Genomic DNA, 22,797 nt, shown 5'->3' with positions numbered 1-22,797 from the left:
TATTATCTGAGGATACCCAATCTATCAAAAGGACATACAGGTTGGCAGAGGAGGAGGACGGGCTCTACAAGTAAAAAATGAAATCAAATCTTTAGAAAGAGGTGACATAGGATCAATCATGTAGAATTCTTGTGGGTGGAGTTAAGGAACTGAAAGGGTAAGAAGACCCTGATGGGAGTTACCTACAGGCCTCCAAACAGTAGTCAGAATCCAGAATTGCTGATTCCCTAGTGGACTCAACCACTAGCTGTTCCAATTTGAAGCATTCCACAAATTCTCTCTTGCAATCCAGCATCAACTTGATTTTCCCATTCCACCTGCATATTGAAATCCACCATGATGAACGTAACATTGCCCTTCTGACATGCTTTTTCTATCTCCCACAGTAATCTGTAGACTACCTCCTGACTACTGTTCAGAGGCCTGTAAATAACTCCCATCAGGGTCTTCTTACCTTTGCAGTTTCTCAAATATAAAGACCTTCAGTCCTGCATTGATCACCCTTTTCCATTTTCTCCCCATTTACACTGCAACTCATCCCACTGACTGCAATTTTGCCCTATAATCTGCCTGTCCTTTCTGAAAGTCTCACTCCACAGTACCTCAGCTTGTAAACCAATATCCCTGTCCTCAACCCTATCAGTCCCGTGCCCACCCCCCTGCCAAATTAGTTTAAACCTTCCCTAACAACTCTAGCAAACTTGGCCACAATGATATTGGTCCCGCTCGGGTTCAGGTGTAGTCTGTCCATTTTATACAGGTCGTAGCTTCCCCGAAAGAGATCACAATGATCCAGAAACCTGAAACTTTCATTCTCAGGATTATTTTTGTATGCCTCCTTTAGACAATCTCCAAAGCCAGCACATCCTTCCTGACATAGGTGGCTCAAATCTGCTCACAATATTCCAAATGTGTTCTGACAAAATGCCTTACAATACCTCAGCTGTATAACCCTGCTTCTATATTCTCCTCCTCTTGAAAAGAGTGCTAACATTATAGGAAATTAGAGATCAGTGAGTCTTACTTCAGTGGTTGGTAAGTTGATGGAGAAGATCCTGAGAGGCAGGATTTATGCAGATTTGGAGAGGCATAAAATGATTAGGAATAGTCAGCATGGCTTTGTGAAAGGCAGGTCATGCCTTACAAGCATGATTGAATTTTCTGAGATGTGACTAAACACATTAATGATGGTAGAGCAGTCAATGTAGTGTATATGGATTTCAGCAAGGCATTTGACAAGTTACCCGATGCAAGGCTTATTGAGAAAGTAAGGAGGAATGGCATTCAAGGGGAAATTGCTTTGTGGATCCAGAACTGGCTTGCCCACATCTGGATGGGTCATATTCTGCATGGAGCTTGGTCACCAGTGGTGTGCCTCAGGGATCTGTTCTGAGACCCTTACTCTTCATGATTTTTATAAATGACCTGGATGAAGAAGTGGAGGGATGGGTTAGTAAATTTGCTGATGACACAAAGGTTGGAAGTGTTGTGGATAGTGTGGAGGGCTGTTAGAAGTTAAAGCAGGACACTGATAGGATGCAAAACTGCGCTGAGAAGTGGCAGATGGAGGTCAACCTAGATAAGTGTGAAGTAGTTCATTTTGGTAGGTCAAATATGATGACAGAATGTAGTATTAATGGTAAGACTCTTAGCAATGTGGAGGATCAGAGGGATCTTGGGTTCCGAGTCCATACGACACTGAAAGCTGCTGTGCAGATTGACTCTGTGGTTAAGAAACCATACCATACATTGGCCTTGATCAATTGTAGGTTCGAGTTTAGGGGCTGAGAGGTAATTTTCAGCTATATAGGACCCTGGTAAGACCCTGCTTGGAGTACCGTGCTCAGTTCCGGTCGTTTCACTACAGGAAGGATGTGGAAACCGTAGAAAGGGTGCAGAGGAGACTTACAAGGATGTTGCCTGGATTGGGGAGCATTCCTTATGAGAAGAGGTTGAATGAACTCAGCCTTTTTTCCTTGGAGCAATGGAGGATGAGAGGTGACCTGATAGAGGTGTATAAGAAGATGAGAGGCTTTGATCGTGTGGATAGTCAGAGGCTTTTTCCCAGGACTGATAAGGCTAACATGAGAGGGCACAGTTTTAAGGTGCCTGGAAGTAGGTACAGAGGAGATATCAAGGGTAGGTTTTTTATGCAGAGAGTGGTGAGTGCATGGAATGGGCTGCTGGTGATGGTGGCTGAGGTGGATATGATAGGGTCTTTTAAGAGACTCTGGACAGGTACATGGAGCTCAGAAAAATAGAGGGCTATGGGTAACCCTAGGTAATTTCTCAGTAAGGACATGTTCAGCACAGCTTTGTGGGCTGAAGGCCCTGTATTGTGCTGTATGTTTTCTATGTTCTATGTTCTATTGCATTTGTCTTCCTTACTACTGACTAAATTGCATGTTAACCTTTAGGGAATCCTGCATGAGGACTCCCAAGTCCTTTTACACCTCAGTTTTCCGAATTTTCTCCCTGTTCAGAAAATAGTCTATACCTTTATTCCTTTTACCAAAGTGCACGAGCATACACTTCCCTACACTGTATTCCATCAGCCACTTCTTTGCTCTCCTAATCTTTTGAAGATTTTCTGCAGACTCCCTGTTTCCTCACCAATGCCTGCCCCTCCATCTAGCTTTGAATAGCCTACAAACTTGGCACAAAGCCATCAATTCCATCACCTAGATCAGTAATATATAATTTGAAAAGTAATGGACTGAACACTGATCTCTGCGGAACACTACCAGTCACTGGCAGCCCCCTTTATTCCCACTCTTTGCCTTTTGCAAGTCAGCCGATCTTGTATCCGTGATTATACCTTTCCTGTACCATGGGCACCTATTTTATTTAGCAGCCTCATGTCAAAGGCCTTCTGAATATTTCAAGCAAACAACACCCACTGACATTTTTTCCATCTGTTTGTTACTTTCACAAGAATGCCAACAGAGTTGTACGGCAAGATCTCCTCTTAAGGAAATCATGCTGACTTTGGCCTATTGTATTGTGTCCCTCCATGTACAGGTTTCCCTCGCCATCCGAAGGTAGAGTGTTCCTATGAAATGGTTCGTAAGCCGAAATGTCGTAAAGTGAAGAAACAATTACCATTTATTAATATGGGAAAAATTTTTGAGCATTTCCAGACCCACCCAAAAAATAACCTACCAAATCATGCCAAATAACACATAAAACCTAAAATAACAGTAACATATAGTAAAACCAGGAATGATATGATAAATACACAGCCTATATAAAGTAGAAAAACTTCTTGCAATCATTGAAGTGCTGTCTAGCGCAGTGAAAATCTCATGCATGTGCTCTCGGTGAAGCAGTGTCGGCGCAGGTGCTGTCGGAGGAAGCACTCTCTCCAGTAACCTTTAAGCTATGAGGCTGCCAAATCATACCAAGTAACAAATCATACTAAATAACACAAAAATACACAGCCCATATAAAGTAGAAATAATGTATGTACAGTGTAGTTTCACATACGGGAATTGGGATGGTGTGTTAGGCTGAGTCGTCGGAAATTGGGGTGGTAGGAGGTAGAGGAGACTGGGGTGTCATCTCATCGTAGTCTATTTCCAATAGGGCAGCCAAGTCATCTTCTTCTATGTCTGCCTGCCTCGATATCGAAGGTCGAGGTTCGTCATCTGCTGTGGCTAATGTGCAAGGCTTGAAAAACGACAGTATACTTGACTGCTGAGCCTCGCACATTTTTAGATCATACAGTTCTTTGTAAGCACTCAAAACATCCTGCAAACCTGCCCTAAACCTATGTGCCCTTTCAAAATTAAAGTCATACTTTTCGGCAATCATTGCAGCGCTGTCAATCGCAGCGAAAATCTCACGCAACTGCTTCACGTTCAGTCCCTGGACGACTTCATTTTCGCTACTGCGTTCGGTTTCGATTGTTATCCTTTCCTCTTGCAATTGCATCAGCTCTTCATCTGTCAATTCTTGGTCATGGGATGCCAAAACCTCTTCAACATCAACTTTGTCAACTTCCACAAACCCAGCCTCCTTAGCCAAGCTCACTAGTGTCATATTTATTGTTGATGGTTCAAAGCCTTTAAAATCGTTCACTGCTTCGGGACATAGCTTCCTCCAAATGCCATTTCTCATCGAGACTGTTAGCCTATCGAGAGCATCTCCAATGTTGGCGATTGCCAGTTTTATATTGTAATCTTTCCAGATCTCTCGCAAAGATGCTTCGGAGTTGCCCTCTCTGTCAATAGCACTTACAATAAAACGCATCACATTTTACGTATAGTAAGCCTTAATTGTGGCTATTACGCCTTGGTCACACGGCTGTAGCAACGATGTCGTATTCGGCAGTAAGAACGCAACATGAATGTTACCGCCACACTCATTAATGGCAGGGGGATGAGCAGCACAATTATTCACAATCACAAGACACCTATTATCGTGGTTATTTTCTCTGCAGTATTTGGACTAACGTATTTGCTCATGTACTCAGAAAAAAGCACTTGGGTGTTCCAACTGCTTGGATGTGAATGGAACACAACGGTAAGTGTTCCCTTATCAACGCCCTTAAGTGCCCTCGGATTTTCTGAATGGTACGCTAGTAGAGGCTTACTGGTGTTAATAATGGGCATTAGGGTAAACCTGTCCTTCGATGCCTTGTGTCCCTTAGCCTGCTTTTCTTCTTTCGAAATAAATGTCTTACTCGGCAATTTTTTCCAATAATTGCAGTTTCGTCACAGTTAAACACTTGCTTATACGAATAACCACCTTCTGTAATTTTTTTGTTCAGTTCTGCTGGGAACCTTTCAGCAGCTTCAGTATCAGCCGAAGCACTCTCTCCGGTAAATGTTAAACTATGAAGCTGCCCTCGCCTCAGAAACCGATCAAACCACCCGTGACTACCTTTAAATTCCACTTTCGCAATACTTTCATCACCATCGTCCAGTGCTTTCTGTTTCAGCTTATTAAAAAAACTGACTGATTTCTCCTTTAAGTATAAGAAAACTTAACGGAACACCACGCTTTGTACACCCATCAATCCACTCAAGCAATAGACTTCCCATTTTATCCATTATTGGATGCCGACTAAGAGAGACCATTTTGCTACGAGCAGAACCAACAGTAACGTCGGCAGCTTTCAAGATTTTTTCTCTCTGCGTATAAATAGTGCGGATGGTGGACACAGGCAAGTTCAACGCGCGGACAATGTCCTTACTTCGTTCACCACGATCAGAATGCTTAATTATGTCTAGTTTTACACTAAGTGTAAAACCCTTACGAGCTCTTTTAGGCTTTTCCAATACCTTAGAACTCATCTTGCTAACGGATGCACAAAATAAATTGAGATAAAGCACGTGTTTAAGAAATGGCGGCAAGAATGCAGTTCTGGGAGAGGAGCTTGGCTGTTCGGGGTATGCGCCGCTTTTTTTTCTGCACGCCGCCATTTTTCGCACGCTGCTTTTTTCGTAACAGTGAAAAAACCTTCTGTTAGTGAAAAGAGGTTACTAATGTAGGTCTTTCGTAACAGTGAGGTTTCGTAAAGCGAATGTTCGAAAAGCAGGGGACACCTGTACCCCAAATCCTCATCCTTAGTAGTGGATTCTAAAATCTTACCGACTAATGAAGTCAGGCTTTACTGCCTGTTGCCTTTCTTCTTTCTTTCCATGTCTTGTGGTCTTAAGAAGTGGAGTGACATTTGCGATGTTCCAGTATAATCCAGAATCTAGTAATTTCTGAAAGATCACACTAATAATGCCTCTAAAATCTCTTTGGCTGCCTCTTTCAGAACACTGGAGTGCTGACATTCTCCAACATTCTCAAATTTCTGGCATGCTTACTACATTTATTTTCTATCTCCTGTTGTGATTGTCTACTCCTCACACGTACCAAGAAGAGAAAAGCACTTGGTAGTTTTGCTTAATAAAGGTGGTTGTGGAGTTTGTGTTGGATATCATTGAAAGTTTCTTAGTATGTTCGAGGATGATATCCTGATCATTGAAAGTGGCTGTTCTGGATACTGGATGACAAAATCATATGGCTCACCAGAAAAAGATCTTTCATGTTATTCCCTATTTCATTTTCTTTTATTTTTAAATGCCAGTTACTTCACTGAGTATCACTGAGTTAGTCATACAGCATGGACACAAGCCAGTCAGCCCAAAATATCCATGCTGATCGGTGGGCACCGATATTTATTAATCCAGCACTTAACTTTTAGTTTCCGTGCCTAGGGGATTCACATGTTCATTTCGATACTTCTGAATTGCTTTGGATCTACCACTAAGCCAAGCAATGCATTTCAAGTACTCACCATTCAATGGGTGAAAAAGGACCCCCTCAGATCCTCTCTAAGTCTCTGGACACTGAGCCTATATCCTCTAGTTTTGTTGATTTCTGAAATGGGGAAAAGTTTCCTGCATCCTACCTTATCCATACTCATGATACTTTCATAAACCACATCTCGAAGGTGCAGGACATTTGTGGCGTGGTGTGTACAGACTGAATTGGCTTTGTGGCTGTGGACTCACTTTCGTGAACTTCAGTTCTGAAAGTTATTTTTAAAATGCAAACATGAGGAAATATGCAGATGCTGGAATTTCAAGAAAATAAAAGTTGCTGGCGAACGCAGCAGGTCAGGCAGCATCTGTAAGAAGAGGTACAGTCAACGTTTCGGGCCGAGACCCTTCGTCAGACCCTTCTGTGTTGTCTAAAAGTTATTTGCTTACTTTTATTGTTTGCACGATGTTTTTTTCAATGCAATTGGGTGTTCGGCAGTCTTTTTTTTAATGTGTTTTATTGGGTCTGCCTGTAAAAAGATGAATCTCAAGGTTGTATACAGAATACATACTTTGAGAACAAATGTACTTTGAACTTTGAAGTTTAAAATCTGCTCTCTAAATCTCCTCCACTCCAGAGAAAACAGACTTAGTCTCCCAGTCTCTCCTATAACCGAAACGCTCCATCCTGATCAGCAACCCCTCGCATGCCATAATTCTGACAGTGTGGTGACCAGAAGTGCATTCAGTACTCAAGTATGGCCTATGTTTTATAAAGGTGAAGTATGGTTCTTCTTCCTCATTAGTGATTCTTCATTCCTCCACAATTTATCTCATTCTGATATTGGTATCATTTCTACACCAGTGTAAAGTTTTGATGCCTATAATTGACGTGAAAAGGAAATATGCTTCTGTTTTTGTCCCTTCATGCAACATTAATCAGTTTCTTTTTTTGCCAAATCACATTTTCACCTGCTTGTCTACTTTCAGCTGTACTGACAATAATTGTTTTGTCCTTTCCCGGACAAGTTTCAAGCAAGATGCCATCTTAATAAATAACATAAAAGAGCTCTCTGGCATTTTTTAATGCAACATTTTTATTTTCCTCTGGTAAACTTCCAAATTCTACTCTAACCTCGTTGCCTTTTAATAAGGTTTCAATGGAAGTGAAAAACACGCAGTTTTCATAACTCTCACTAAAAGGCAATTTAATTTTCACACCTGGGTGGATGGTTAAAAATCCACCCCAGTATACACACTGTTTCTGAGTGAACGCTTAACACTCAAACTCACTAAGTATTTCTGTTGATATCTGTAACCCTCTCGCTAGGGCTTGTATACAAACTTGACTCATTAGCTAACTCTGCTAACAGCCACGTGACTGAGCGGTGAGAAGGCCACCTTCCATCAGCATCATACATCTAGGGTCGGTATGACTTAGGTTCAACCAAACAGGAAAGTTGGAAGGTCATGCTGTGTAAATACTGCCTCACACAATGTTATCGTTTGCCAGAGAAATAATAGATCGTACACCAGCATAAAATTACAAAGGAAATATATTTACCAAAATTTCGATTTTAACAACAGTTAACAGGAAAAAAAGAAAAGAAAAATAAAAGGGCCTATTACAGTAAAACTAGTCCAAATGTGCACATAAATGTTGGAGCTCATTTCTGAAGTAGTCAGGATGCTTTGCTTTCATTACATACAAGTTGAACTCATGTTCTGTGTGAAGGACACCAGCCATAGTTTGAACTTCCTTTGACGACCATTTCAAATAAACTGGCTATCTCAGGAGTATTGGCACTTCCTCCTTTGAACCAGCCGTCTGCACAAAGTACTTCTTACAATAGGGTCTCCCCATTGGGCGCAACCCTCTGAGCATCTTCCCTCGTGCTCTTCTCTCCACACCTCCTCACCAAAGACCCCAAACCAGACCACCATCCTTCAGAAATCTGATCCTGCCCAGCTCTCCCTTCCACGGCATCCCACTGGACAAAATGTTACAATACATTACCAAGGCAAACTCGATCGGCTGACAAGCATTCCTAAGTTGAACAAAATGGCACCTTGTCGTTAGCTAAAGCCAAAACACTAGGCTACGAAGCTTACTAACAAGACACACTGCGTTTGCAAAAAAACTGCTAAAATAAAAATACCTCACAGTATAGCAGTAGAAATCTTAACCAGGGCATTACAATTCATTATCCATTTAAAATACCCTGCTGATTTTAAAAGGTGGCCTACAGTATTGAAGCTTTGCTCAGGAGCAATCACTATCACCGACAAAAAGTTCATAATTTAGTTTGGAGTTAATACAGTAAATTTCAGAAAGTTTTTACCATAGTACAGAAAAAATGCTTAATGAATTGTTCAGTCACCAGGAAAATAAACAGCATGGTATTTAATTGAATAACAATTAATAATAGGTCTTTAAAATAGTGTATGTTTCAATAAATGCTCTTGATCTCCTCAGTAAATTTCAATCATGCTTTCAATCTCTTCAGTAACTTTCAATTTCCTGGCTCTAACCACCTCACTTTCACTATGGATATTCACCCTCTATACACCTGTATCCCCCATCAAGGAGGCCTCAAAGCTCTCCGCTACTATCTTGACAAAAGAACCAACCATTTCCCCTCCACCACCACCTTCCTCGATCTGGCAGAACTAGTCCTTACACTTACCATTGTTCCTACGGTTCCTCCCACTTTCTCCAGATTCGGGGGGCAGCCACGGGCACCCACCTGACCCCAACTGTGCCCAGCTCTTTGTTAGCTACATAGAATAGTCCATGTTCAAAGCCTTCCCTGGTAATATTCCCCAAATCTTCCTCCACTACCTTGTCAACTGCTTTCACGTTGCTTCGTGCACCCATGCTGAGCTCGTTAATTTTATCAACTTTGCCTCAATCTTCTACTCTGCCCTTAAGTTCACCTGGTTGACTTTTGACCCCTTCCTCCCCTTTCTTGATCTTTCTGCCTCCATCTCTGAAGACAAACTGTCAACTGATATCTTTTATAAACCTGCTGATTCCCACGGTTATCTTGACAATACCTCTTTCCACCTTATGTCCTATAAAAATGGTGCTCTCTTTTCTCAGTTCCTTCGCCTCCGTGTATCTGTCCCCACATGCAGCCTTCCTTTCCATGACATCAGAGAGGTCTTCTTTCTTCAAACAATGGGACTTTTCTTCCATTAATGATGCTGCCCTCACCCGCATTTCCTCAATTTCCCAAACATTCGCACTCATCCCACCTTTCCACCGCCTTCTCTTGCCCTTGCATTACCATCCCATGAGCCTCTGCATCCAACACATCATCTGCCATCTTGAACTGCTGCCGCACTGAGATCAGTGTGGCTCACTAGGCTACTAAGAGATTCAGACAGCATTGAGCAGTGTGCAGTCACACGTTGGTCAGCAGAAATATCCATGAATCAACTGAGTTAACATGGTTGTCATGCACATTAGTTTTACACTCTGAAACTGCAATGCTGGAATTTGAGTTGGTGCTCTTTAGATTATCCCCCTGTAGCAAGTGAAGTCCAAAGCATGAGCAAAGGAATCATTTACAATTCACCCTGTGGTAACCACCATAAGAATTTCTGAGGACAAGAGAGAAAATGAGAACAATGCTATGAAGATCTCTACACCAAAAGCAACAACTAGAGACCTACAAGAAAGAGAAAAAATATGTATTATATTCTAGTTGTCTGATTACTGCACAAATGAAATCCATGTTGAATTATCGAGAACCTCTGAAAATTCAGCCCACCTTCTGCATCATCTTCTCCATGATTAAGTCTCTAATGTGGTCCTTTTTAATATTAACTCTCAAAAACAAGGTAAAGAAATCAATATTTCTTTTTTTCCCTTACAACGCTCATTCCTACAATAAAGCATGACTCTTGGATACTCCCCTCCCCGTCAGTGTACGTGGGCAGCAGGTGAATTGGTGGGGTGGGGGAGAACAAGGAAAGCTGAGGAGCAGGTAAGAGGAAAGATTAGAAAACCAGCATGGGAATGGGATTACTCTAAGAGCAGAATAAACTTGATGAGCCCAGTTGCTTATTTCCATATCGTAAGAGAATCTGAGAAATGAGAAAAATACTTCGTATAACTTTTCAAGTGACTCAGAGAATGTATGAATTGTTCTTCAATAAATGACCGTGAGAAATATTTTTTTAATGAGTACCTCACATTTGTACTCCTCATAGCTTCCCTTCTGACAAATAATGCTCCTCATCGGCTCCCTTCAAATTTTACTTCTCGCTTGTACAAATAGGGCAATTTAGAGTTATTAATTAACCTACCAACCCACTCAAGCTTGGAGGAAACCCCCCCCCCCCCGCCAGAGTCAGAAGGAGAATACGCAAACCTTACACAATCAGGACCGGAAGTTAGCATTGAATCCAGATCATTAAAGCTACGAAGTGGTAGTGCTCCTAGCAGGACCACTGAGCTGCCCTCAGAATGGTTGGATACCACTCCTCCCTCCCCATCATCCCCAATGTGGGTTAACCCACCCCCCCACCCCGCCATCAGGGCTGTGCGCTGAGCCCACTGCTGTACACTCTGCTCACACATGACTACATGGCCAATCACCCGAGCAATCACATTGTCAAAAAGGATCTAGTACTTTCCAGCCGTATATGATGAATAAACTCTTCTCGGGCTTCCAGCTAGGTACAGGCTGGAACCTATCGGGAAGCCCGAGAAAAGTTTATTCACATTGTCAAGTTCGCCCATGATACATCAGAGATGGGGCTCATTACCAACAATAATGAGATGGCCTATAGAGAAGAGGTGGAAGAACCTGAGGCCTGGTGCCAGGCAAATAACCGCTTCCTCAATGTTAACAAGATAAAGGAGATGGTTATTGACTTCAGAAGAACTCACAGCCCTATTTACATCAGTGGAATCTGCAAGCAGTTTCAAACTCCTGGAAGTGCACATCTCACACAGCCTCTCATGGTCCCAGAACACAGTCTACACAATCTTGAAAGCTCACCCATGCCTCTACTTTCTGAGGAGGCTGAAGGGAGCTGGACTATGTACATCTATACTCAGGTCATTCTAGAGATGCACCGTAGAGAGCATCCTTACATGCTGCATCACTGCATGGTACAGAAACTGCACTGTGGTGGACTGCAAGGCTCTACAACAGGTAGGTAAAACTGACATCAGCCCACCTGCCGGCAAGGAAATACAGTATATACAGAAAGGTGCTGATAAAGGGTCAGTAACATAATGAAGGATTTCTCCTACCATGCTCATGGACTGTTTGTCCCACTCCCATCAAGGAGGAGCTACATAGCATTCACATTAGGACTACCAAACTCAAATTCAGTTACTTTTCCCAAGCAGTAAGACTGATCAACATCTCCACCTATTAACCCTGAATACACTCAATGTACAGACACTATTGTGCCTGGTGTCACTTTATGGACATACAATCAACTTATGTATACAAGCTATATACTGTAGCTTTTTTCATTATTGTGTTTTTTTTTATGCTGCATCGGATCCTGAGTAACAATTATTTTGCTTTCCTTTACACTTGTGTTCTGGGAATGACATTAAGAAATCTTGAAACTAGCATCTTGAATTTTAATATGTTTGTTTGCCTGGAAGATTACGGATTCTGTCAAGCCCTTTTTCTGTAGCAGAGTTCCTCTAGTGATTTGCTACATGTGCTCTGGAGCTGAACCCCACATGAAGTTCAAATGTGCCCCAGAACATTGTTAGAACCTGCATTTCAATTCTATTCAGTTGAATGGCAACTTGATGCCAACATGTAAGACGGACAAGGGTGACTAAATTACAAATTATTTGCATTAACTTTAATGCATTTAGTAATGTAAAAGTGATTGAAGTACATTTAAATGTTTCTGCTTAAATATTTTCAATATTTTTGTAATCCTTAATTTTTTACTTACTTCATTTTTAGCAGTTTAATATTTTTCACAAAGTCAAAAACACTCAGTGAAATACTTGAAATCTTTGGCATTCAGCAAAACTGGGGCATGGTTTCGCACATTTCAAAGGTGTCTGAAAGAGTTTGAAGGAACAGGCTATTTCTATCCCATTGAAATGTCTCAGTTACATAGTCTAGATTCTACGAACCACAGAAACATTTGCAGGATCAGTGACAATGACCCAGAACAGATAAATCCATGGCAAAAGGCTGTGAGCAGTGAACTCTGGACAAAGTCCAAAACTTAATTATTTTCTTTTGATGAATGACTTTTTTTATACAACAAAGTTGTTAAATCTGAAAATTCTCTGAGGCAAGCTTGACAGAGTGCTTTAAAGCAATTCTAAAGATTGAATATCTGGAAATTACCTTAAATACTTGTTCCTTTATTTTCTTAAGTAGTATCTGTAAACATTTTGTGAAGTCAGTGAGGTCCTGATTCTCTGTATCAATGATCTCACACTCCTAGAAAAATAAAAGATATATGTGGTAAAGAAATAGATACAATACATGATATATATTACAGCCAGTGATTAAATACAATAATGGGTTTCTCTGTGAACTGGTAATGTGGCAATTCATTACTCAGGCCTGTCAGGTACACAGCATAGTTGCTTACCCACAATATTTTTAAAAATGCTTAAATTTACCCATGGGCTGCATTTAGCACCCTGGACTGACTGATAGTGCACCACAATTGGCAAAAATATGTTATAATCACAGTTGAATGAAGCTCAAAACAACAGAAAGACCTGAACAGGGAAATGAAAATGAGGAGGAAGTGAGAAACAGCAATCTGTTGCTTCACTTTCACTAACCCACAGTGCTTCTCACAAATCAATTACTAAACAATAAATAGTATGAACCCTAACCTTGATTCCAGGTCAGTTGTGAGCAAGCAGGCAGTGAGGCTGGAAACTTATTCACTTCCTTAGAAGTAAGGTCCAAGCTTCCTCAGTTCCTGCATCTTAATTAAATCCTTACTGCCCAGTTCTCAACTGTCTTAGCTGGGAAATTAGTGAGATGCCATGGAAAATTATGCAGCTTGTGTTACACTGGTTGAGAGTTGGCAAACAGTGGAACTGGTTGCCTGGACTTCCTGTGAACATTAAAATGGGATAATGTCTCATTATCTCATGTTCTCATTATTTATTGCTATTTATTTATATTTGCATTTGCACAGTTTGGTGTCTTCTGCACTCTGATTAATCTTTCACTGATCCTGTTATAGTGACTAGTCTGCGTATGCCACAGGAAAATAAATGTCAGGGTTGTGTATGGTGCCATATGTGTATTTTGATAGTAAAATTTACTTTGAACTTTGGAGTAAAGGGGGAGTTTGAAGCATTGCAGTAATAATTCGTGGTTAAAATAAATAAAACCTTGCCTTTTTGGCTTTTTTTTTTGCTCACACCAGATTGAGCAAAAAGGAAACTTACTTCAAGTTTCCAAACAGATCATAATATTAACATTGCAGTCAAGACCTACTGCTTAATTAGGATACAATAGCCTTTATGTTGCTTAGAGCAGACTGTTAGAAATACAAGATGAAAACTTGTTTTTCTGTGCCATAAGTAATTACGTATGCAAAGTAGAGAGTCAATGGGTAAATAAATCCAAAAGAAAGCAAATGGAAGGAAAGTGATAAGAGCAATTTGCTGGGGCAAATATAGAATATATCATCCGAAAACAGAGATTAAGTAATCACAAAACAGAGACCACATTAAAAGGGTTATTTTTTTCAGACATTCTCAAGGCATTTTTTTTTCAGATTAAATAAAAATGCATAGCTTGGAGGCATTAGCAGTAAGGATAATTGATAACAGGTTTATTCAGACAAGCATAAATTTCAAAGCTGTTGTTTGTGCCGAAGGACTGTAGCTCCACAATTAACTAACAGAAAGTGGTTTGATCAAGAAAGAAGTGTAGATATTTCAATTCAAGAGAGAGATACTACACAAAAAACATGTCCTTCAGCCCATCATGTCTGTGCCAACTATCAACCCATTTTTACACGTTCTATCTTACCCCATTTAAATTTTGCCCAACACCCACCAGATTCTACCACTGTCCTACACACTAGGGACAATTTACAATGGCAAATTAACCTACCAATCCTCATATTTTTTGGGATGAGAGAGAGTAAAGTAGAGCACCAAGGGGTTACCCATAGAGTCACAGTGAATACATGCAAACTCCATACAGTCAGCACCGAAGATTAAGATTGAGCCCAAGTCACTGGAACTGTGAGTCAGTGGCTCTGTTAGGTGTGCCACTGTGCTACAGTGCAATGGTAATGTATTATATCCCCTATCCATTACTGAGAAGAGCAAAAGTTGCCTCAGTTACTTTTTCAATATTTATTCTTCAGTGGGCACCCTTAACACCTGATCATTATGACATTACTATTTGGGTGGAGGACTTCTCCAGTTGCAAAATGAGAAAGCAAGTAAAGGTTGCAGTAATGATGAGGCATTATTAAGAAGCATCCAAATGAATACCTGAATTACCAAGGCATTGAAGTCCAAGGACTAAATGAAGGATGGATGGAATTTGTACAGATGAATACTTTATGGTCAGAATGCACATGGCAGGCTGAAGCCCCTGTTTAATGTTATACTGTTTCTCTGATTACAACTCAGTGAAGCCCATCTAAGTACAAAACAGCCAGTTCCTTGGTCTAAGCTGGTTTGTAACTTTGTTTTCCTCTATCATGATGAGCTGAATGCCTTGTCTTTTAGTGAAGGCATTGAGTTCAAAAATCAGACAGCTTTACCACTGAGGTATCTGAGCTCCTTGATTCTGTATTTTGAACACTGATGTTAGTTACTTCAATAAAGCTGCCTGTGTTTTCAGTTGCCGGTATCATGGCCTTATTTATTTTTTGTATCTTACAGATGATTTTTCTTTCGTTGAAGTGCCAGTAAAAATCCACCCCCTTTGAAAAAATTTTAGACATCAGGCCTAATAACCTCTTAGAGATACAAGAGGTTGCAGATGCAAAAACAGACTGCTGGAGGAACTCAGCATGTCAGGCAGCATCTCTGCCAAAGAATACATTTTTCAATCAAGTCCCTGCATTTATTTTCTCTTCATGTGGCTCAGTGACAATGACAAAGTTTTTTTTTGCAACAGCAAGATTTCCTTCCAGTTGTTGTGAGTCACCAATGATCAAAAACTTAACTGGACCATTCACAAGAAGTCCCAGCAAACACAGATTTGGTTTACTGTGGCCATTGACTTACTCCTTAATCCCTGGAAGTATTCCCAGATCATCAAGGCTGTTTGGGGCAATATTCTTCAATGGTCCTGCCTGATACATTCAGCTCCAAAAATTGTAAGATGTTTGACCATCTAAGATGAAATATTCCAATTTATTGGTGGTGATATACCATTTTAACACACATCTCAAGGGCATGTTCGAATCAACAAATGACTGCAGCAACTCATTGAGGCTTTCACAGGGCTTCTCAAAGCCTACAACATCCTTATCAACAAGAGCATTTTCACAGTATACTATACAGATTTAGAAACGTGTTATTGTTTCTTCATTTTCCACTGATTCAAAATCTTACAAGAACATACTTACTCCACCATTACTACCTCTCTAGCATCAGTTCCTGGTGGTCCAATATTCACTCTCGCCACTCATTTACTCTTAATGCATTATATCTGAAAAAAAACTTTTGGTATTGCCTTTTATATTATTGGCTAGCTTACTTTATATTTAATCTTTTCTCTCCTTATTGCTTTTTAGTTGCCTTCTGTTTGTTTTTAAAAGATTCTCAATCTTCTACTTTACAACTAATTTTTGCTGCATTATATGTCCTCTCTTTTGTGATTATGCTCCATTTGACTTCATTTATCAGTCACAGTGGCCTCATCCTCCTTTTAGAGTACTTTTTCTTTGGATGTGTCTATCCTGTGCCTTCCGAATTGTCCCCAAACACTGCAGCCATTGCTATTCTGCTGTCATCCTTGCTGGTGTTCCCTTCCAAGATTTGACTAGCTCCTCTCTCTTGTCTCTGAATTCCCTTTACTCCACTGTAGTATTGATACATCTGACTTTAGTTTCTGCCTCCCAAACTACAGGGTGAATTCTATCATATTATGATCAGTGCCTCCTAAGGTTCCTTTACCTTAAGCTGCTTGATCAAATCTGGCTCAGTACACAGCACCCAATCCAAAATTGCCTTTCCCCTGATGGGTTTAACCACAAATTGCTCTAAAAGGCCATTTCATAGGTATTCTACAAATTTCCTCTCCTGGGATCCAGCACCAACCTAATTTTCCCAATCTTTCTGCATATTGAAATCTCCTATGACGATCATAACATTGTCCTTCTTACATCCCTTTTCCATCTCCCATTATAATTTGTTCCCCACATCTTGACTACTGTTTGGAGGCCTGTATTTAACTCCCATTAGGGTCTTTTTACCCTTGCAGTTTCTTAACCCTACCCACAAGGTTTTAACATCTTCTGATCCTATGTCACCTCTTTCTAGGGATTTGATTTCATTTTTTACCAGCAGAGCCACCCAGCTCCTCTGCCTACCTGCCTGTCCGTTCGACACAAACTGTATCTTTGGATGTCAAGCTTCCATCTGTGATCTTCTTTTAAATATGACTCACTGATGCCCACAATGACATACCTGTCAATCTAACTGCACTACAAGATCATCTACCTTATTCCATATACTGTGTGCATTCAAACATAACACCCTCAGTCCTGTATTCATTACTCTGTGTATACGCATGACTGTGTCACCACCCACAGCTCCAATCTGCTAATTAAATTTGCAGATGATACTGCATTGATTGGCCTTATCTCAAATAATAATGAGGCAGCCTGCAGAAAAGAAGTCATCACCCTGTCATAGTGGTGTCAAGAAAACGATCTCTCCCTCAATGTTGCAAAAACAAAGGAACTGGTTGTGGACCACAGGAGGAACGGAGACAGGCTCATACTTACTGACATCACTGGATCTTGGGTTGAGAGTGTGAACAGCTTTAAGCTCCTCGCTATACACATCATTGAGGACCTCACTTGGTTGGTACCTACCGGCTGTGTGGTGAAAAAGCACAACAGCGCCTCTTTCACCTCAAACCGTTGAAGAAGTTTAGCATGAGTCCCCAGATCCTAAGGACTTTCTATAGGGGCACAATTGAAAGCATCCTAACTGGCTGTATCACTGTCTGGTATAGGAACTGTACTTCCCTTGTCACGTGACCGGTAACAATGAATATAGAACTGAGTCAAATTTTATAAAAACAAACAAACATTTATTAAACTCTGCTCAATATTAATAAAAGGATAAACAAATAAAAACCTTAACCAGAAGTAAACTGCTATGCGGCCATTTAACAAACCGCCAAACTCAGTACTAGTTCTTAAAGCGGTAAATGTGAACACAGTATTAAAGAGGTAGATTAGAACACAGTTCTTAGAATGGTAAATTTGAAAATCCAAGAGATTTATACAGTCAATTAGGAGAGATTTTCTGAAGTAAAGAATTCCTCGAAGACACGACGTTACTGCCGATACCAGCCAGAACTTGCCTTGTCTGCAGGATTCACGACGACCGAAATAAAACAGTTTAAAGGCACTGACCTTTTCCCTCTGTAGACTAGATACTGCACAACCTTTTCTGCTACTTTTAGCAGAGGTTATCTCATGCAGATCACTCTTACTTGAACGAATTCAGTAATGGTCGATCCTCTCCAAAACCACCGAATGACTCCTTCAGGTTCCCATCTTCACTCTCCAATACTACTGAAAAGGTACATCAACAAATCTGGCAGCTTTTGGTGAGACTGCCGGCCCAACACTTCCGTACCTTACAATAGACAGTAAAACTCTGTTTTAAAACTATACTGCGTCATGAGACTAATACACAGCGTAGCGGAGTATCTGACTGACGATCTTACTGAAAACTAACTGCGTCACCAGGGGACTCCCTTTTATATACCTGTTGAGAACAGGTCATCATGTGACCTCACATCAGCGGGAAAATTACATCATGTGACCTCCGCAAGACCATTACATCATCCTCATAGGACAGTCACAAGATATCCATGAGGTTTGTAAGACCCTCAACTCCAGGACTCTGCAGAGAGTGGCACGGACAGCCCAGCGCATCAGTGGATGTGAACTTCCTACTATTCAGGACATTTACAGGGACAGGTGCGTAAAAGGGCCTGAAGGATCATTGGGGACCTGGGTCACCCCACCTATAAACTGTTTCAGCTGCTACCACCCAGAAAACAGTACAGCAGCATTAAAGCCAGGACCAACAGGCTCAGGGACAGCTTCTTCCACCAGACCATCAGAAAGATTAATCCATGTTGACATAATTGTATTTTTAAGCTATCCTACCATACATGCTATTTATTACAATTTAATATAAATTGCACATTGCATATTCAGAGGGAGATGTAACGTAAAGATTTTTACTCCTCATGTATGTGAAGGATGTAAGAAATAAAGTCAATTCAATTCAATTCAATTTACTTCCTTATCCCACTGTTTGAAAATTTGCCCTATCACTTGGCTGTCCTTCCTTACAGTCTCACTACACACTGCATTTACCTGTACACCAACTACCCCATATTCAGCCCTATCACTCCAGTTTCCACCGCCCTGCCAAATTAGTTTAAACCCACCCCAAAAGGTCTCGCAAACCTGCTCACAAGGATATTGGACCTCCTCGAGTTCAGGTGTAACCTGTCCTTTCTGTACAGGTCATACCTTCCCCAGAACAGAACCCGATGATCCAGAAATCTGAAACCCTGCTACCTGCACCAATTCCTCGCCCATGCATTTATCTACCATATCATCCTAGTCTTGCCTTCACTGGTGTGTGGCACAGGCAGCAATCCCGAGATTTGTACCCTCGAGGTCCTGGTTTTCAGCTTTCTATTTAACTCCCTATATTCGCTCTTCAGGACCTCTTCTCTTTTCCTACCTATGTCATTGGTCCCAAAATTTACCATGACTTCTGTCTGTTCACCTTCTTGAAAAATCATGACATTTCCTACTTCAGAGCACAGTGGAAACACTTTCTCCTCACAGAATACAGTGATATAAGATGTCTATTGTAACATTTCCAAGTGGAATCAAGAATGGGGACTGAATTTAGATACTTCTAGTGACATCTATGGATGAATAATAAAGAAATGTAGAAATGTTTAATACAATCTCTAAATGTGCTAAATATAGCACGTTTTAAAATCACGTAACACAATGGGAAATGACGTTTCAAAAGAGGTGACTCACTGCAGCAACAAAAGTTATTTTTAATGGGTAGAGCTTGGGCAAAACTGAATTGTGTGTTAGAACCATAATTTGAATTTATATTTATTAATATTTACTGTGCCTAAACCTCAAGCAGGTAAAAAGTGAGGATCTCTGTGGATGCTGCAATGAAATATAGATCTGAAATGTAAAGCCTGGATTTCCCATCTCATTTCTTTGCTGTAATTTCTCAGGGAATAATCATTTTCTTTCCTGACTGCTGATGATGAAAATGTATTCAGATTTGCTATGTAAAACAGATAGAGATAGAAATAAGATTTTTTTTCTGCTATTAATGTAATTTGGTGCAGGGGCTAATGGGGGACAGAGGCTTGAAGTCCAGTACCTCAGTCTTTGCAGCCAACAGAGTCAGTCATCATCCTCGTCGAATCTGAGAGTTATATGTAATGTTACAGCTCTACCAATACTGATCCCTCTCAGAATTAGAATCAGGTTTAATATCACTGCAATATGTTGTGAAAATTGTCGTTTTATGGCAGCAGTGCATTCCAATAAATAATATTCTTTTAAAAAGCAATGAATTACAACAAGAAATATATTTTTAAAAATTCAGTTAATTAAGTAGTGCAAAAAGAAAGGAAATAAAAAGTTGAGGTAGTGTACATGGGTTCATTGTCCATTCAGTAATCCAATGGTGGAGGGGAAGAAGCTGATCCTAAAGGTTTGAGTGTGTGTCTATAGGCTCCTGTACCACTTCTGATGGGAGCAATGAGAAAAGGGCATCTACTAGGCGATGGAGATCCCTAATGATAGATGCCAGCTTTTTAAGGCATCACCTTTTGAAGATGTCTTCAATGCTGAGGAGGCTAGTGCCCATGCTGGAGCTGGATGAGTTCACAACTTCTTCCAGTCCTGTGCAGTGGCCCCTCCACACCAGATGCAGATGCAATCAGTTGGCATGCTCTCCACGGTACTTCTGTAGAAATTTGCAAGGGTCTTTGGTGTCACACCAAATCTACTCAAATTCCTATTGAAATACAGCCTCTGCCATGCCTACTTTGCAATTGCATCAATATGTTGGGCCCAGGATAGATCTTCAGAGATGCTGAGACCTAGTATCTTCGAACTGCTCACCCTTTCCGCTGGTTATCCCTCTACTTCCCCTTCCTGAAGTCCACAATCAATTCCTTGGTCTTAATGATGTTGAGTTCAAGATTGTTGTTGTGATACCACTCAGCAGCTGGTCTACCTCACCTTTGTATGTCTCTTTGTCACCATCTGAAATCCTGCCAAAAATAGTTGTGCCGTCAGCAAATTCAGAGATGCCATTTGACCTGAGCCTAGCCACACAGTCATAAGTGTAGAGAGAGAAGAGCAGTGAGCTGAGCAGGCATCCTTGAGATGCGATAGTGTTAATTGTCAGCGAGGAGGAGATGATTATTTCGATTTGCACTGACTGTGGTCTCCCAACGAGGAAGTCAAAGATCCACTTGCAGAGGGAGGTACAGAGGCCCAGATTTTGGAGCTTGCTGATTAGAAATGAGGGTATGATTATGTTGAACTCTGAGCTATAGTCAATAATCAGCAGCTTGAGGTGGGGATTGCTGTTGTCCAGATGATCTAAGGCTGAATGGAAAACCAGTCAGATTGCATCCACTGTGGACATATTGTTGCGGCAGGCAAATTGCAGCAAGTCCAGGTCCTTGCTTAGACAGGAGTTGATTCTGGCCATGACCAAACTCTCAGAAGCATCCCTTGAGTATGTTCTACATAGTTCTGGTTGCTATAGTGCTACAAAGAAACTGAGTGCAGAAAAGAATAGCAGGGATATTCCCTGGAATGAAGGACTTTGTTTGTAAGGAGAGAGAGAGAATTGGCTTGGCACCTTCTCACTGGGACGTTGTACAGGTTTATAAAGACAAGAGAGACATAGATAGCATAGTGAGTTAATTCTTCCTCCCAGGCCAGGGGGATCTGGAAATGGAGAGCACAGGTTTAAGAAGTGAGAGAGGAGAAATTTCAAGGATATGTGAGGAGGAAGTTTCTCCAAAAAGAGGATGGTGATCACATGAAACAAGTCACCAGAGGAAGTTATAGAGCCAGATGCTATTACAACATTTAAAAGGCATTTGGACAGTTATTTGAAAAGGAAAGCAATCAAAAACCATGCGCTTAATGCAGACAAATTGGAATATTGTGGATATGATCATGGTTGGCAATGATGGGTTAGTCAGAAAGGGCCTGATTCTGTGCTCTACAAATCTATAATTCCATCAGAACAGATCTTCAGGCTCTAATTGTAATCATGAGAGTTTCATCTATTGATGTTCAGCATTAAAAATTCTGCCAAAGGTGCGTGTGGAACTGTCATGTATCCCAACACGGAATGGAGATTTGTAGATCCATCACCCAATGTCCCGCACTCTTGAGCTAGGAGACTCCTCACCCTGAAATGGGGTTTGCTATAAGACCCAAAGTCAGCACTGGTTCCAGATTCCATCTACTGTCAAAGTTTTTAGAAAGGTAGGACTTGGGAGATTTATTTTATCAATAAGTTATCTATGTTTTCTTTTATTTGCAAAACAAGATGGTTCTGCTCTGTTCACTGTTCAAATTATTGAGCTTTAGTTCAGTTAAAACTTCTCTCCTGAAGCCAGAGAGGGGGAGTATGAATTGTGGAGTGTTGCTTAGTCAAAGAACTAACATTGCATGTTTACTTGAATTGGGGGAGGTGAGGGCAGAAGAAAGCAAAATGTTACTATAATTTCTGATGTAGTGAACAGAAACTATCATGGTTACTTTCATGATAGTTTAAAACTAGAAGAAGAGTTGATATGATAACCTCCAGTAGCACTTCATTCGTCCATTTCTAGCAACTCCTTGTCCTCCCATTACAGGTCTTTTCACAGAAAAAGAGGCCCAAGAGGTAGAATTCAAGACTAGACTGATCTACCAGCAAAGCTTTATAAAAGGTAAAATAAAACAAGCTATGCTACAAATACATGTGTGAGTCATGGGTCTGAAACATTTACTATGTTTCTCTTTCCACATATGCTGCCACACCTGCTGAGTGCTCCGATTTTATTTTATCTCGTAAAATGCATGTGTGTTCAGGAGAGGAACAATACTATGGGGACAGTGGAAATAACAGAAGAGCCTGGACCCATTCCTATTAGATTGAGTCTACTAGAATGAGCATTTCAATGATATACTTTTTTTGAGAAAAGGTTGGCATGTACAACTGATATCACTTAAAATCTTTGACCTGAAATGTTATCTATTTCTTTTTCCACAGGTACTGAGTATT

At 40.7% G+C, this 22,797-nt stretch overlaps 1 protein-coding gene across 7 annotated transcripts in view; it reads right to left on the bottom strand.

The window, feature by feature from the left end:
• tpk1 (thiamin pyrophosphokinase 1) overlaps window positions 1-22,797 on the bottom strand; it is a 382,918-nt gene that overhangs the window by 186,278 nt on the left and 173,843 nt on the right. For all 7 annotated transcript variants that reach the window (XM_072253602.1, XM_072253601.1, XM_072253605.1 and 4 more), the window contains one exon: window positions 12,605-12,700. In XM_072253602.1, the coding sequence (XP_072109703.1) occupies window positions 12,605-12,700 (96 nt within the window). The remainder of the gene's footprint in view (window positions 1-12,604; window positions 12,701-22,797) is intronic.

The sequence above is a fragment of the Mobula birostris genome, chromosome 3 (genome assembly GCF_030028105.1).
Source record: "Mobula birostris isolate sMobBir1 chromosome 3, sMobBir1.hap1, whole genome shotgun sequence".
Taxonomy (NCBI): domain Eukaryota; kingdom Metazoa; phylum Chordata; class Chondrichthyes; order Myliobatiformes; family Myliobatidae; genus Mobula; species Mobula birostris.
The sequence above is the reverse complement of the archived record's forward strand: the minus strand, read 5'-3'. Positions and strand labels throughout refer to the sequence as shown.